Consider the following 12,658-nt stretch of genomic DNA (forward strand, 5'->3'; position numbering starts at 1 on the left):
GTCCCTGTTATCTAAAAGTATACAAAAAGAGATCAGAAAAGATAAGACAAGAATTTAAAAGATGCGACAGAGCTTTATTTATTTATTTATGTGTCATTCCTCCACTCATAAGCCCTAGAATATATCCTGCAGCTCTTTGGGCCTCAGTAATACTTTTGATACTGCTGGATTAAAATGCATGTTTAACATGTTTGATAATTAATGCATCTGTTCTTCTTTACAACAGAGCCGTTTTGATTTTAACTACTTTGTCCTTCAGGGCTATATCTGCTTCTCTTTCTGAGGTTTTTCACCTTGGAGCATTTGCAGTGAAAATCTACTTATGCAGTATAGATAAACAAACTACAACAACATCAAAACTTAAATCAGAAATGCACTACATGAAATGCATCAAGCCTGGTCAGTCAATCTTTTACATGGCCTAAATGTGTAACAAAAATGTATGAAATCATTGTTTTGTAGTATTTTAGTGTTGCTAAGAAAAATAAATGTGCCTTGAAATCTTCCCAAGTGCCCTTCTGAACTCATCTGACCAAACCCTCTGCAGGACCTGCCATTAAAAATAAAGAAGATGAGCCGACTGAGAGGAGGAACACACACGCTCACACATATTCACTAACACAGCACAAACAAGCTCACTGGCCGACTCAAAGAACAAGGTCATTTGAAAATACACCCCTCCTTTGTTGGACATTTAGTCCCCTTGATAAGATATACTTTTCTAGGATTTTCCACGTAACCCTGAGTCCCTAATCAGAGTGTTGTTTGAGCCCTGTGTGCCTTTTGGCCCAATAACAACCGCTGTTGTTATTGCAACTGTAATGTAATTTTTCAGACAGGAGTGGCATAAATAAATTATCTTCAGTATCTGATGATGCTTTTGTGTTTGTGTTTTCCTATAATTTTCAGGGGATTGGACGTTGTAGATAAGAGGTTCAGGTAAAAGCCCCTAAAAGCTCCACGCCACTTAAGTTCCATGGCAACCAATACAAGTACCAGTTATCTTCATATTACTCCATACCCCTCCAGCTCCCTGACATGTACCCTTCCTCACCAGCTTCGTCGCTCCCAGCCTCTCTCTCCTCCTCGTAGCTTTCCCTTTTGCATGTGCATCGATTGTGTCTGAGCATGTGCGCGTGCATCTGCATGTGAGTCAGCTGCATCCTCAGCACCTGGGTCATTACTTCCAGCCTCCGCACGGGAAGCTTCACTAACGCTGTGAGTTCAAAAGATGTGATGACGCTTTTAGTTATTGCAACTGTTTTAATGTTAAATGTTTGTGTTTTATTGGAAGATAATTTAAGAAACTATTTGACTGTGTGTTCATTTTTGTTTTATACACAATTTTATATTTTTCATAGTGATATTTTGCATCAGTACTGTTCTGTTGTGACCATTTTTTTTGTTTGTTTTGTTTTTTTTGCTGTAAAACTTGTTTTTTGGTAACTATCATGCTTTTATAAGCTCTGCAGAAATACCCTGGTGGTTCCCAGGTTTGTCAGGACTCCAACACAGAATATCTGTGGGTGTGTAAGAGAGGAGAGGGAGGCCAATATGGGTTCCAGCTCTTCCTCCTATGCCCCCAAAACTATTTACCTGGATGTGGATGGAAAGGTGCAGAAGGTGAGTCTAATTTTAAATATTTGCATTATCAATATTACGGATCCATTTTTCATTGGTTTAACTCAAAACCTTTACCCCGTTTCAGTGACTCAGTTTTTTATTATTCTATCGATTTTAGGATAATAATTAGAATTTCATAATAGGTTTAATTGTTAAAACAGCAATCGATAACTATTGCAGTTAAATGATTCCATTTATAATTCACCTCCTAGGCTTTCCTACAAGCAAATTCCCAGTGGATACACTTCAGCTGAGGAGGAGCTAAAATTAGAGAGTGGTGCTCATCAGTTTGCTTCACAGGTGTTAATGACAGACCCAAACACCTGTTTGTGAAGCTCTCACAAACCTTCGTTAATGTTTGATGTTGTACACAGAACACAATATAGATTTACATCTATCTATCTATTCAATTACATTAACATTTCAATAAGCAGGAATTGAGTTAATAATGGAGGGCGATGTAGAAACAGGAAAAAAAAGCACAGATTTTCTTCAGATTCTTAATCATAACAACAGCAGCTGCCATGGCTAATGCTTTCAGTACACACACTGAGATTTGCTGATCTGGTGATGTAGAGTTCTTCTGGCAATGACATGTCTATTCAAAAGCCCCAAACACACAGCCTGAGGCTGTTGTTTGTCTGCTACATCTGCTCACTTGAGATTACATGGATAGATGCACACACTTTTGACCACCAAGTCTCTAAGCAGATTTTATAAACTTGGTGCTTGTATTTTACGCTTAAGTTTCATGAACTTAGCAAATTTATTTCTGCAATTTGAGATCAATAAAACCAAACTTTATCCACCTTTTTAATGAACAAATTATTTTTTTTATTGTTCCCTGGTGTTTTTGACTTATTTAACTATTAAAAATAATTGACTCTTACCTTATGTTCCCAGGTGATGACACAGACACTCTAAAGCCTCAAGCTTCAACTGTTTGTGTGAATGTGTACCTGATACAAAAATGGCAGCACTTTTTTTAATGTTTGCTTTTGAGAAGACTCATTTTACATGACTGTAACTGACAACTAATTTATTTGATCTATATCTGAATATGAGAATAAGATGTGTATCTGAAAAAATAAACCAAAGCAGGAGCTGTGTTTACATCACAGGTGGTGTTCAGCCAGCATTGCAGCCCATGTGACATCAAGGAACTTCTGTGTTCATCATCTAACATTCCCAGGTTTGTTGTTTAGTCTTACTAAAGTTACAGAGGTTGAATTCAAAAACAGCTTTATTGCTGAGCTCTCTCAGAACACACTGAAAGTTGCTAAGCAGGAAATAATCCACATTTAATTCAACACAGGGAAAACAGACACACAGGGATACTCAGACAAAATATACACACAGAGGACAACGAGGGAAAAGGCCACAGGCGGGAATACAGCTGACACTAATCAGAGACTAATGAGACCAGAACACAATACAAAGGAGGCAGGAGACTATCAAAATAAAACAGGAAATAACACACACTGAGACCTAGACTGAGATACATGAACTTGACACAGGGACTGGCCCACTGAAAAGTTACCATGAAAGGATAAGGAAACCAGTTAGGAGACAGAGAGACCAGACAGACACTGAAACATAAAAAGCGAAACAAAGGATAATAAAACACGGAGACTAAACAGACTACAGCAGGAGACACTGATGACAAGACGGAGACGAGACCGGCAACAGACTGGACTTGAAAGGGAACTTAATGTAAAAAAACAAGAACCACGAACTAGAAATAACAAACTGAGATGCACCAGAGAAAACAAAACTCAAGACTAATGAAGAACTAGAAATCTCTTAAATAGACAAGACCAAAATAAATGTAAAAACTGGGTCAAAGACCCAGGAACATGCCTGTCAAATTATGTCACAATTGTGCTTTTTAACAGCAAATAACAGAAATATTAATACAATTAGTATGTGTGTCTTACAAAAGGTTCAAGGTTAAACTTATTTCCACAACTGACACACAAAAATAAATAAATAAATAAATAAAGCTTAATTTTTAAAAGATTTTATACATATACAGTGCTTAACAAGCTTACAAGAGCTTCACCCAATGTAAGAAGTGACCATTATCAAATTCATTTTTATATTTCTGTAATGCTTAAGCCATCAATATATACCAGACTCTTTAATCTAAATTATATTCATAATGCAAAATTTGATTATTGTTATCCATGAATTTTCAAATGTATTGTTTACAAAAAAGCAGAAAAAAACAGTCTAGAGTGATGGATCAAATTTGGATATAAAAACATGGAATAGGCTTGTTACTTGCCTAATAGATTACATCATTTTGAGATTTAAACATGGTTTTGGCAAATTTTAAAATTGTGTTTCCTTGTTTTATAGCAGGAGGATAATAAACAATTAAGTATGTAAATTATAAAAAGTTAAGGGCAGATGTTTTAACTCTCTCTTTCTTTTCCTCATCTTGCGACAGGAACACTGCCATTATGATGGTGGATCAAGAGGGTGCCTTGGTCTCCATCGATCCAACCATGCCTACCAACTCTCCAAAGTATTGTTAAAGTATTGTTAGGCATTGGGATCAAAGCATTGTTAGACATTGGGATATAATTACTTTCGGGAAAGTAGCAGAGTAATCACGATCATTATCATCATCAGATCTAACTAGCTGCAAAGAAGCTTTCAATAATAACCAGATAACAGTTGCTTCTCAAATTTGCATGAAGCAGTGTTTCTAAAATTGAAAAAGACTTTAAAACCTTGAGGAAAAGAAATAATAATAATTGTACATCTGATTTCCTCACAGCTCTTTGTACAAAGTTGTTCCACTGTCTACTCCTCAGCTCGGAGGTAAAGTGTTTCAACAGCTCGGTGTAATGTACATTGAAACATCACATGTTTTTCAAAGTAATCACTGTAACAGAAAGTAATCAATACCCAAATCTGACAACATAATTGCTTATTGAGACTATACTGATGTTTGCAGAGAAGGAGGACATGTTTCAGAACGTGCTGTCCCAAGTCGCTGAGCAGTTCAGCAGGTAATGTCTTCATCTTTTATTCTTTCACACGTACCTAACCAGTGTTGGTCAAGTTACTTGAAAAAAGTAATTACTAATAATTAATGATTACTGACGGAGTCAAACTCAAAGTAATGTCAGTACTTTCAAGCTTTAAACGCTGCATGGTTGTACTCTCTCCCGCACTCCATATTATCCATTTCTGATCTACACACGTCTGTTGCAGCCACGGACGTCGCACACTTGTACGTCATTGTCATGACACACTTACAAACAATCATGGTTTAGTAACGCAGTGTGCTTACGGGAAAGTAACAGTAATCTAATTACTTTTTTGAAATAGAAATCCCTTTCTTTACTCATTACTTGAAAAAACTAATCAGATTACTGCCAATACCTAACACACATATCTGACACCGTGGTATTTCACTGACAAATGCTCAGGCCTTAGAGGCAAGTTCAGTCAGTTAGTAAAAAGAAAAATACAGTTTAGTCAGGACCAATATAGTCAAAACAATATTGTCAGTTCCAGTAATTATGCACACAAATCAGCAGCAAGATCCATGGTGCATAACAAAGCAGGCATCGGTGACAGCAGATATCACACTGATAGTCAGAAATTGCATGAGGAGGAAGAAATAGGGTGGAGGCTGGTTGCAAAGCAGATTGTAGATATGCAAACTGTAGGCACACTAAAGCAGCTTAAACAATGTGCTCTATATACTGATTTGCCGACAGGATGCATATATAGGCTGCGTCGTCAGCTGATGTTGGCTTGTTTTCTTTATTTTTTCGTTCGATTGTATCACCTGACATTCTCCATAAAATTCTCATATTGTCATTTGCCTTTCCCTCACAGAGCCTTTCGCATCAATGAGTTAAAGACTGAGGTCACCAACAGGATAGCCATGTTGGAAAAGAGGGTAGAGTGTGAGTGGTCTATTTAATACAACTAGTAATACGTTAATGTTACAGTATCGCTGTATGTATGCTTTTGGCTATGAAATTAAAACGATAAAATGCTTTTATAAGGTGTTGTAAGTACTTAAAGGTAAAATTGCTAGTCAACATGAAGACATTATATCATGTATGATTCAAGTTGTTATGATGTAATTATTATTGTTCTGAAATAAATGTCATATAATGCTTTCAATAGGTGTTTGTGCTTTAGCAGATCATTTTAGCATGTTCCTAGGTGGTTGCTAGGCAACCTGATAAAATCAAAATATCCGACATAGATAAGAACCTTAAGGAGCCTAAGATGTACTCGTGTGCCAAGTTTGGTTGCTCAACTCCTGATCATGTAGGTACTTGACAGTCAAAGGAACAAGTAGACAATCAAGCAAAGATTTTGTGTGTTAAAGGAAGATACAGCTGAGAGGATCTGAAAGGAAACATCATTTGGATTGACTATAACCTGCAATATTCCAGAGGGAACACATTCCTTAAGAAAATATTACTCTTCTTGTTTCAGTGGAGGGCTTGAAAGTAGTGGAGATTGAGAAGTGTAAAAATGAACTGAAGAAGCTTCGAGACGAAATGACTTCAAGAGGTGGTGGCAGGTGAAGTCTGATATAAAGCCTCTACAATTTCAAAAGTTATATCAAAAGTTAGTTAGTAAAAGAAAAAAGGGAATATGTCTCAAATTGTTTTCCTTCTTATCTCAGGGTAAATTGTCCATGTAAGTACAACTTCTCTGATGATGGGAAGAAGGTCACTCCAAGACGAGATGTCCCCAGTTACCCAAAGGTGTCTAATCTATGATAAATGTTTTCTTTGCTGTTGGACAAAGCACCCTTCTTAAGATATAATAGGTCTTTGATGATCTGATGGCTTTACTTGCTTGGCCGTTGCAGTACACGCTCTCTCAGGAGACTATTGAGGCGCTGAAGAAGCCAACGTTCGATGTATGGCACTGGGAACACAACGAGGTTTGTCAGTTTCCTTCAACCATTTTCACTGTGTCATCCAAATGACTGATGTTTGACTTCTTTTCTCTTTTCTTATTGCTGTAGATGCTGAGCTGTTTGGAGTACATGTACCATGACTTGGGACTGGTGAAGGAATTTAACATGAACCCCATCACCCTGAAACGCTGGCTGGTAATAAAGGACAGCAGGGGTATACTGGGTTATACTAAATAATGCAGAGAGTTCAGACACAGATTGAAAAAGAATTTTTAAAGGGCACAACCTATAAAATGCTTTTAATTCAAGACTCTGCAGTGAGCCCAATGAATGAATAATTTTCTGCCTTTCAGCTGGCAGTTCAGGAGAACTACCGTAACAACCCTTTCCACAACTTTCGTCACTGCTTCTGTGTTAGTCAGATGATGTATGGCATGATTCATCTCTGCAATCTGCAGGTATGGTGCAGTTTGCGGGTGTGGATGTGTATACGCGCTCATGCATTTCAAGTGTATAATTTATCTGACTTTTCCAGCATTTATGCCATTTTTGCAAAATAAAGATCCTTTTTATGATAATGATCATTTACATTTTGTAACAAGCTCTTTCATTTACACTGCTGACCAGGAGAAGTTGACGCTCACAGATATGGGCATTTTAATGACAGCTGCAGTGTGTCACGACCTGGACCACCCGGGCTACAACAACACGTAAGATTCGCTATTCTCTCTGTAGGGGGTGTTGATTGATAGAGCTGCACATACCTGTTGACCCCCGGTATATTTTGACATCATCTGCACAACACTTGTTGATGGACTGTGAAACTAGTTCTGCATGGAGAGAACTCGGTTATGTAAACATGGCAATTCATTTTTATCGTATTTGTTTTGGGCTGTGGATTTCAGGCAGGCGAGAATATCTCTTATCAGAGAAACTTCATGAGAATATCCTATCCATCCATCTTGAGTCCATCCATTCAACAATGTCTTCCATCTATCAGGTACCAAATCAATGCACGCACAGAGCTGGCAGTACGCTACAACGACATCTCTCCGCTGGAGAACCATCACTGTGCCGTGGCTTTCCAGATCCTCTCTCTTCCCGAGTGCAATATCTTTGCGAATGTAGATCCCGAAGCATTCAAACAGATCCGAAAGGTTAGACGGGCATTCAAAACTATTACTAGTACAAATATATATTTATGACAAGCATGCCATTTCATTTCAATTCCTACAAACTTGCCACGTATTTTCATGTTTCATGTATAAGCAGATGTCAAGTTTACTTTGACTTTGCTCTTATGCTTCCAGGCAATTATCGCCCTCATTCTGGCCACCGATATGGCTAGACACGGAGAGATACTAGAGGCTTTTAAGCAAAAAGTGGACAACTTTGACTTCACCAATGAAGAGCATGTGACATGCGTACGTAGCCTGTGCATCATGGAGGTCATGTTGCAACTCTGCTTGACATAGGCTGTTTCTTTTACTGTGCTTAACAGATGTGACCTCAGAACAAACAGACTCATCGATTGTGCTGTACTTTGCAGAAGTGAAACTGGTTGTGTTAGTGTAATTGGGAAATTGGTTACAGAAATACAGTGAATGCTGAAAGACAAAAGTTAGCATTTTACTTTTATTCTCAGTTTGTGTGTGTTGTGCATGTGTTTCTACAAGTGTATGTTTGTTTTTTCAGCTGAAGATGCTTTTGATCAAGTGCTGTGATATTTCCAATGAGGTGAGGCCAACTGAGGTTGCTGAACCGTGGGTGGACTGTCTACTTGAGGAGTACTTTATGCAGGTGACGCCAACCAAAGCACTGATGTTCATCAGTAAATCTGTGATCTAATAATGCCAAATTAAAGCAAAGACTGAATACACTGAACTTAATAACAATACTTTGACAAATTTGTTTTCCAGAGTGACAGGGAGAAATCTGAGGGTCTCCCCGTCGCTCCCTTCATGGACAGGGATAAAGTTACCAAACCCACAGCTCAAATTGGATTCATCAAGTTTGTCCTTATTCCAATGTTTGAGACTGTCATGAAGGTATAACTCTGTCTTTCCAACTATGTGCAGATGTACAGTACTGTGCAAAAGTATGATGAGGTTTCATTCAACCGTAGATCAATCAGTTGAGGAACCAGACATATCTCTTAGGTCTTGGCATTCAGATACTATTCATCTTCTGAAGTTTGTTAGGCCTGTCACTTCTTTTGTCCTCCACTTGTCCAGTTTCTATTGCTCAAGATCACTTACAAAAATCGCAAGAAAATTTATTTGGCACCTAGGAAGCAAATTATAAAGAAATAACAGCTGGCTATTTTGCATAGTACTGTAAACAGATTATGTTAAATTTATACTGTGGTATTTTCCACTAGCTTTTCCCTCAGATTGAAGAACTAATGGTTCAGCCTTTGAGAGACTCTCGTGACCACTATGAGGAACTGAAGCAGATTGATGATGCTATGACAGAGGTAAAACCTATTCTATCCCTACTCTTATCTATCTAGCTCTTTCTCTGACCTGACATTAATGTAGCTAGCTAATGTGGCTATTTTGTGTGTTTATCACGATAGTGAATGGAATCAACAGTTTATAACAGTGGGGACAATGAAAGTTGTGGTTTGGGAAAGTAATCTAATTTTCTTTCTAGTTTAAAGTTAGATAGGTAATTAAATGTTCTTCTTTTCAGTAAATTTATTACAGCTAGCATACAGACACAGCTAGCTTGCCTCTGTTAGCTCGTTGCACCTGCCTACCTGAAAGCTCACCTTATACTTTAGAAAACCTTATATGGTTTATTATTTTTGAAACCATACAAAACAATGCCATACTACATACTCAGTGGCCACTTTATTAGGTATACTCTGCTAGTACCAGGTTGAGCCTCCTTTGCCTGTAGAACTGCCTTACATTCAACAAGGTACTGGAAACAATTCTTATAACATCTTATGACATTTCTTTTTTTCATGTGCATATTCATGACACACTTCTCAGATACTCAGGCTGGTCTGACACCAACAACAGTGACACATTCAAATTCACATAAATCACCGTTGTTACTTATTGTGATGGTTGGTTTAAACTTCAGAATGTAATTTTCACTGCATCTACATGCCTAAATGTATTGTGTTACAGCCCTCTGATTGGCAGATTAGATATTTGTGGTAATGAGCAGTTGAACAGGTGTACCCACCAAAGTAGCCAGTGTGTGTATTTCTTCATTTCAGCCCTCACAGGCAAGTCAAATCAAATAATTTTTGTCTATATTGTCTATTGTCTGCAGCAGTATTTAGCCTTTGCATTAGTATCTACATGTAGACTGTTGAGGAAATCAACAGAGAAGTTGCTGAGTCTTGTATTGATATCATTTTTTTATAAGCAAAACTTCATATTGTGAGTGCAGCGTGATGCAGCGTGCAAGACTGGGAACAATACCAGTTGAGCATGTACTTGTCAAGCAATTAAAATTAACTAATGTTGCCATAACAAATTAGAGCTGGGGAAATTGGTAGGAATATCAAAATATGAGATATTCCTCTCGCACGAAAAAAATGAAAACTGGTAAACAAATTCATGTTGACGTCCACAGTGCCATTTAAGCTTTCCATGGGAATTACCAATCACTGCCAGTTATCAGTTATGCAATGTGTTTCACACGGCTGTTGCCTCAGTTACACACACACACACACACACACACACGCACACACACACAAATGCCTGCAGTAAGCCTACATTCATACACACACTAAAGAACTAAATGCTAACATAAAGGTGTGTCTTTTGTTCAATGAGGCACAGAAGAAAAAAACTGAAAATATGTCATTAGGCAGGAAGAAGAAGTAAGCTCTGCAGTGAGTGAGTACAGTGGTGTGTGTGTGAGTAACCGAGTCCTTGATTGTGCTTTAGTTCAGTGTTAGTTTCATGAGTGCTCTCTGTCTCTGCCTCTCTCCACAACTTGTCTGTAAACTGAACTCGATCTGTAAAAGGTGACCTTTAGAAATGTGCAACATTTTCATCACTTTGGATTCAGCAAGCACTTGATGTGTGAAAAAGTGTGAAGCTCTTGGCTGAACAGTATTAGAACAGAATACAATTTATTTTTAAACTGAGCAGGAAGAAAAACATTTTAAATTAATAAAATAGTCCATTTAAATTTAAGGCTTGCATATAAATATATTTTTCCATGGCTCAGATGATGAAACTAAACTGTTGAAATTGTTGCTCATCTATTTGTTTCTTTCACAGTGACAACAAAGAACAGTTTCTGTTCATGAGCTGAAACTTTAAACTTCTTTTTCTTCATCTCACATTGAGCTTTTTCACAGAAAAAGAACAAAGACTCTGAGTAAGTTTTGACTTTCCACAAAGGGAAGTCAATTTCTCACTCAAAGCTCTAAGACAACTTCTATCCGACTGACTTTTTCTGTGGTGGGTGATTGCTATCCAGAATGAGTTACTAACGAGTTCTTGTTAAAATCTAGTTTTTAGTTTCCATTTTGGCCCTTTAGGTCCATCTGCCTCTCTCTACCTAATTACAGCCATTATTTCATTCCAGGGATCATCTTTTATGATCACATTCAGGACAGACTTAAAAAAGTGTGAGTGAGGCTCCAGTGAAGACATCCAGCACTATGTTCCGAAGATGACAGATCTGCTTCGTTACACTGCTTCGTTACACTCTGGACTAAAATTAGGCATCAAGGTGACATATCTTGAACTTTGACTTCTGCACTGGAGGTTAAAGAGCGGGACCTGCTAATGTTTTTGTATATTTATGGACTTTATGTTGCTGGCCCTAGTCATTTTCATAGTGTCGATCATTTTGAACGTACAATTTCTCCAAAGGCAAGCTTAAAGCATTATTTTAAGATTCATTTTGAAGTAGTTTACCAATAATTTTTTTTTAACCAAAATAAAAATGTTTTCTTTTTTCCCTAAATTCTGGAGTAGGAAAAATAAAAAACACCAAAGTGAAATTTTCTGTGTTTTCCTAACAATTTTAATCAAATAAATTCATATAGGGGTATGAAGTGTCCAGTGTTTTTCCTAATTGTTTACATATATAGCACCAAATCACAACAACAACAACAACAACAGCAATGCGCTTTTGCATTGTAAGTTAAAAGTCCTTCAATGATACAGAGAAAATCCCAACAATCAGATGACCTCCTAGGAGCAAATATTTTATGATAGTGGGAAGGAAAAACTCAAACTCCCTTTTAACAGGAAGAAACCTGATCCAGGAAGAATCAGGGTCAGGGAGGGGCGGCCATCTGCTTTAATAAGTGTGGGAAGGAAGACAAGATAAGACACACTGTGGAAGAGACCAAGAGATTAATGATAACTAATGATTAATTACAGAGTAAATGTATAAACACAAAGTGAGTGAAAAAGAAACAGTGCATCATGGGAAACCTCCAGCAACCTAACTTCTGCGGTGTAACTAAGAGAGGATTCAGGGTCACCTGATCCAGCTCTAACATATGTTTTATCAAAACAGACATTTTCAGACTGATCTTGAAAGTAGTTAACGTGGTGCTTTGGGTGTCTGCTTCTCAAATCCAAACTGGAAGCTGGTTCCACAGAAGACAGGCCTGAAAGCTGAAGGCTCGGCCCTTTTACTTTTAGATGGCAAAAACAAGCAGTCTACTAACTTTATGTAGATTTTTTAGAGAAAAGTTAAAAAAAAATAAACCAAATGAGCCTGGTAAGGGCTGTAAAAGTGATCATGAGTTGGATTTTGGTATGAAAGATGTAAAAATATCTGCTATAATACAGTTTTTATTTATCTATTTATTTGCAACATTACTGCACATTAAATACACTTCATGCACAAGGACAGTAACATACTGAATTAAGTTCATATTTCAATAACTATGGTCAAGAATGCAAATCCAAACTTTCTCACAAAGTCAGCTAATGAATAACATGACATGATGACATTTTTCCTAACTTCTAAGTCTGCTTAGTTTTTAAATATTCTCACATCAAAGCACATTAAAGAAGTTATACATAGTTGTAAATCAAAGGCTTCTGCGACACCTATCCCTGAATTATTCCTGTTGTTTCATGAAGCTCTGTGCAGATATTTAAGTTGTCCTCTCTGCCCATCATCCAGATTGAG

The 12,658-nt window shown here is 37.4% G+C and overlaps 1 protein-coding gene across 3 annotated transcripts; it reads left to right on the forward strand.

Moving 5' to 3' along the window:
- The first annotated feature begins 1,130 nt into the window (after nt 1–1,130).
- On the forward strand, nt 1,131–11,419 carry pde9ac (phosphodiesterase 9ac). 3 transcript variants are annotated; one of them, XM_026192186.1, is made up of 19 exons: nt 1,131–1,218; nt 1,465–1,623; nt 2,745–2,815; nt 4,076–4,153; nt 4,409–4,452; nt 4,589–4,643; nt 5,482–5,552; nt 6,097–6,184; nt 6,290–6,371; nt 6,479–6,553; nt 6,638–6,724; nt 6,883–6,987; nt 7,157–7,239; nt 7,530–7,686; nt 7,840–7,953; nt 8,225–8,329; nt 8,449–8,577; nt 8,910–9,005; nt 11,090–11,419. In XM_026192186.1, exons 2-19 carry the CDS (start codon nt 1,555–1,557, stop codon nt 11,138–11,140), a joined length of 1,560 nt encoding a protein of 519 aa, XP_026047971.1. In that variant the 5' UTR covers nt 1,131–1,218; nt 1,465–1,554; the 3' UTR covers nt 11,141–11,419. The 3 variants fall into 3 exon arrangements, with proteins under 3 accessions (XP_026047971.1, XP_026047970.1, XP_026047972.1); XM_026192185.1 differs by having other exon boundaries at nt 1,473–1,623; XM_026192187.1 differs by lacking the exons at nt 1,131–1,218; nt 2,745–2,815 and having other exon boundaries at nt 1,569–1,623.
- The last annotated feature ends 1,239 nt before the right edge of the window (nt 11,420–12,658 follow it).

This window comes from Astatotilapia calliptera, chromosome 14, assembly GCF_900246225.1.
Source record: "Astatotilapia calliptera chromosome 14, fAstCal1.2, whole genome shotgun sequence".
NCBI lineage: Eukaryota > Metazoa > Chordata > Actinopteri > Cichliformes > Cichlidae > Astatotilapia > Astatotilapia calliptera.

Bases quoted from the DNA above. Each gene is read 5' to 3' on its own strand.
- pde9ac (XM_026192186.1), top strand. From the start codon at position 1,555: ATGGGTTCCAGCTCTTCCTCCTATGCCCCCAAAACTATTTACCTGGAT. The intron at 2,816-4,075 runs GTTTGTTGTTTA...ATCTTGCGACAG, and splicing joins TCATCATCTAACATTCCCAG to GAACACTGCCATTATGATGG. The intron at 4,154-4,408 runs GTATTGTTAAAG...ATTTCCTCACAG, and splicing joins ATGCCTACCAACTCTCCAAA to CTCTTTGTACAAAGTTGTTC.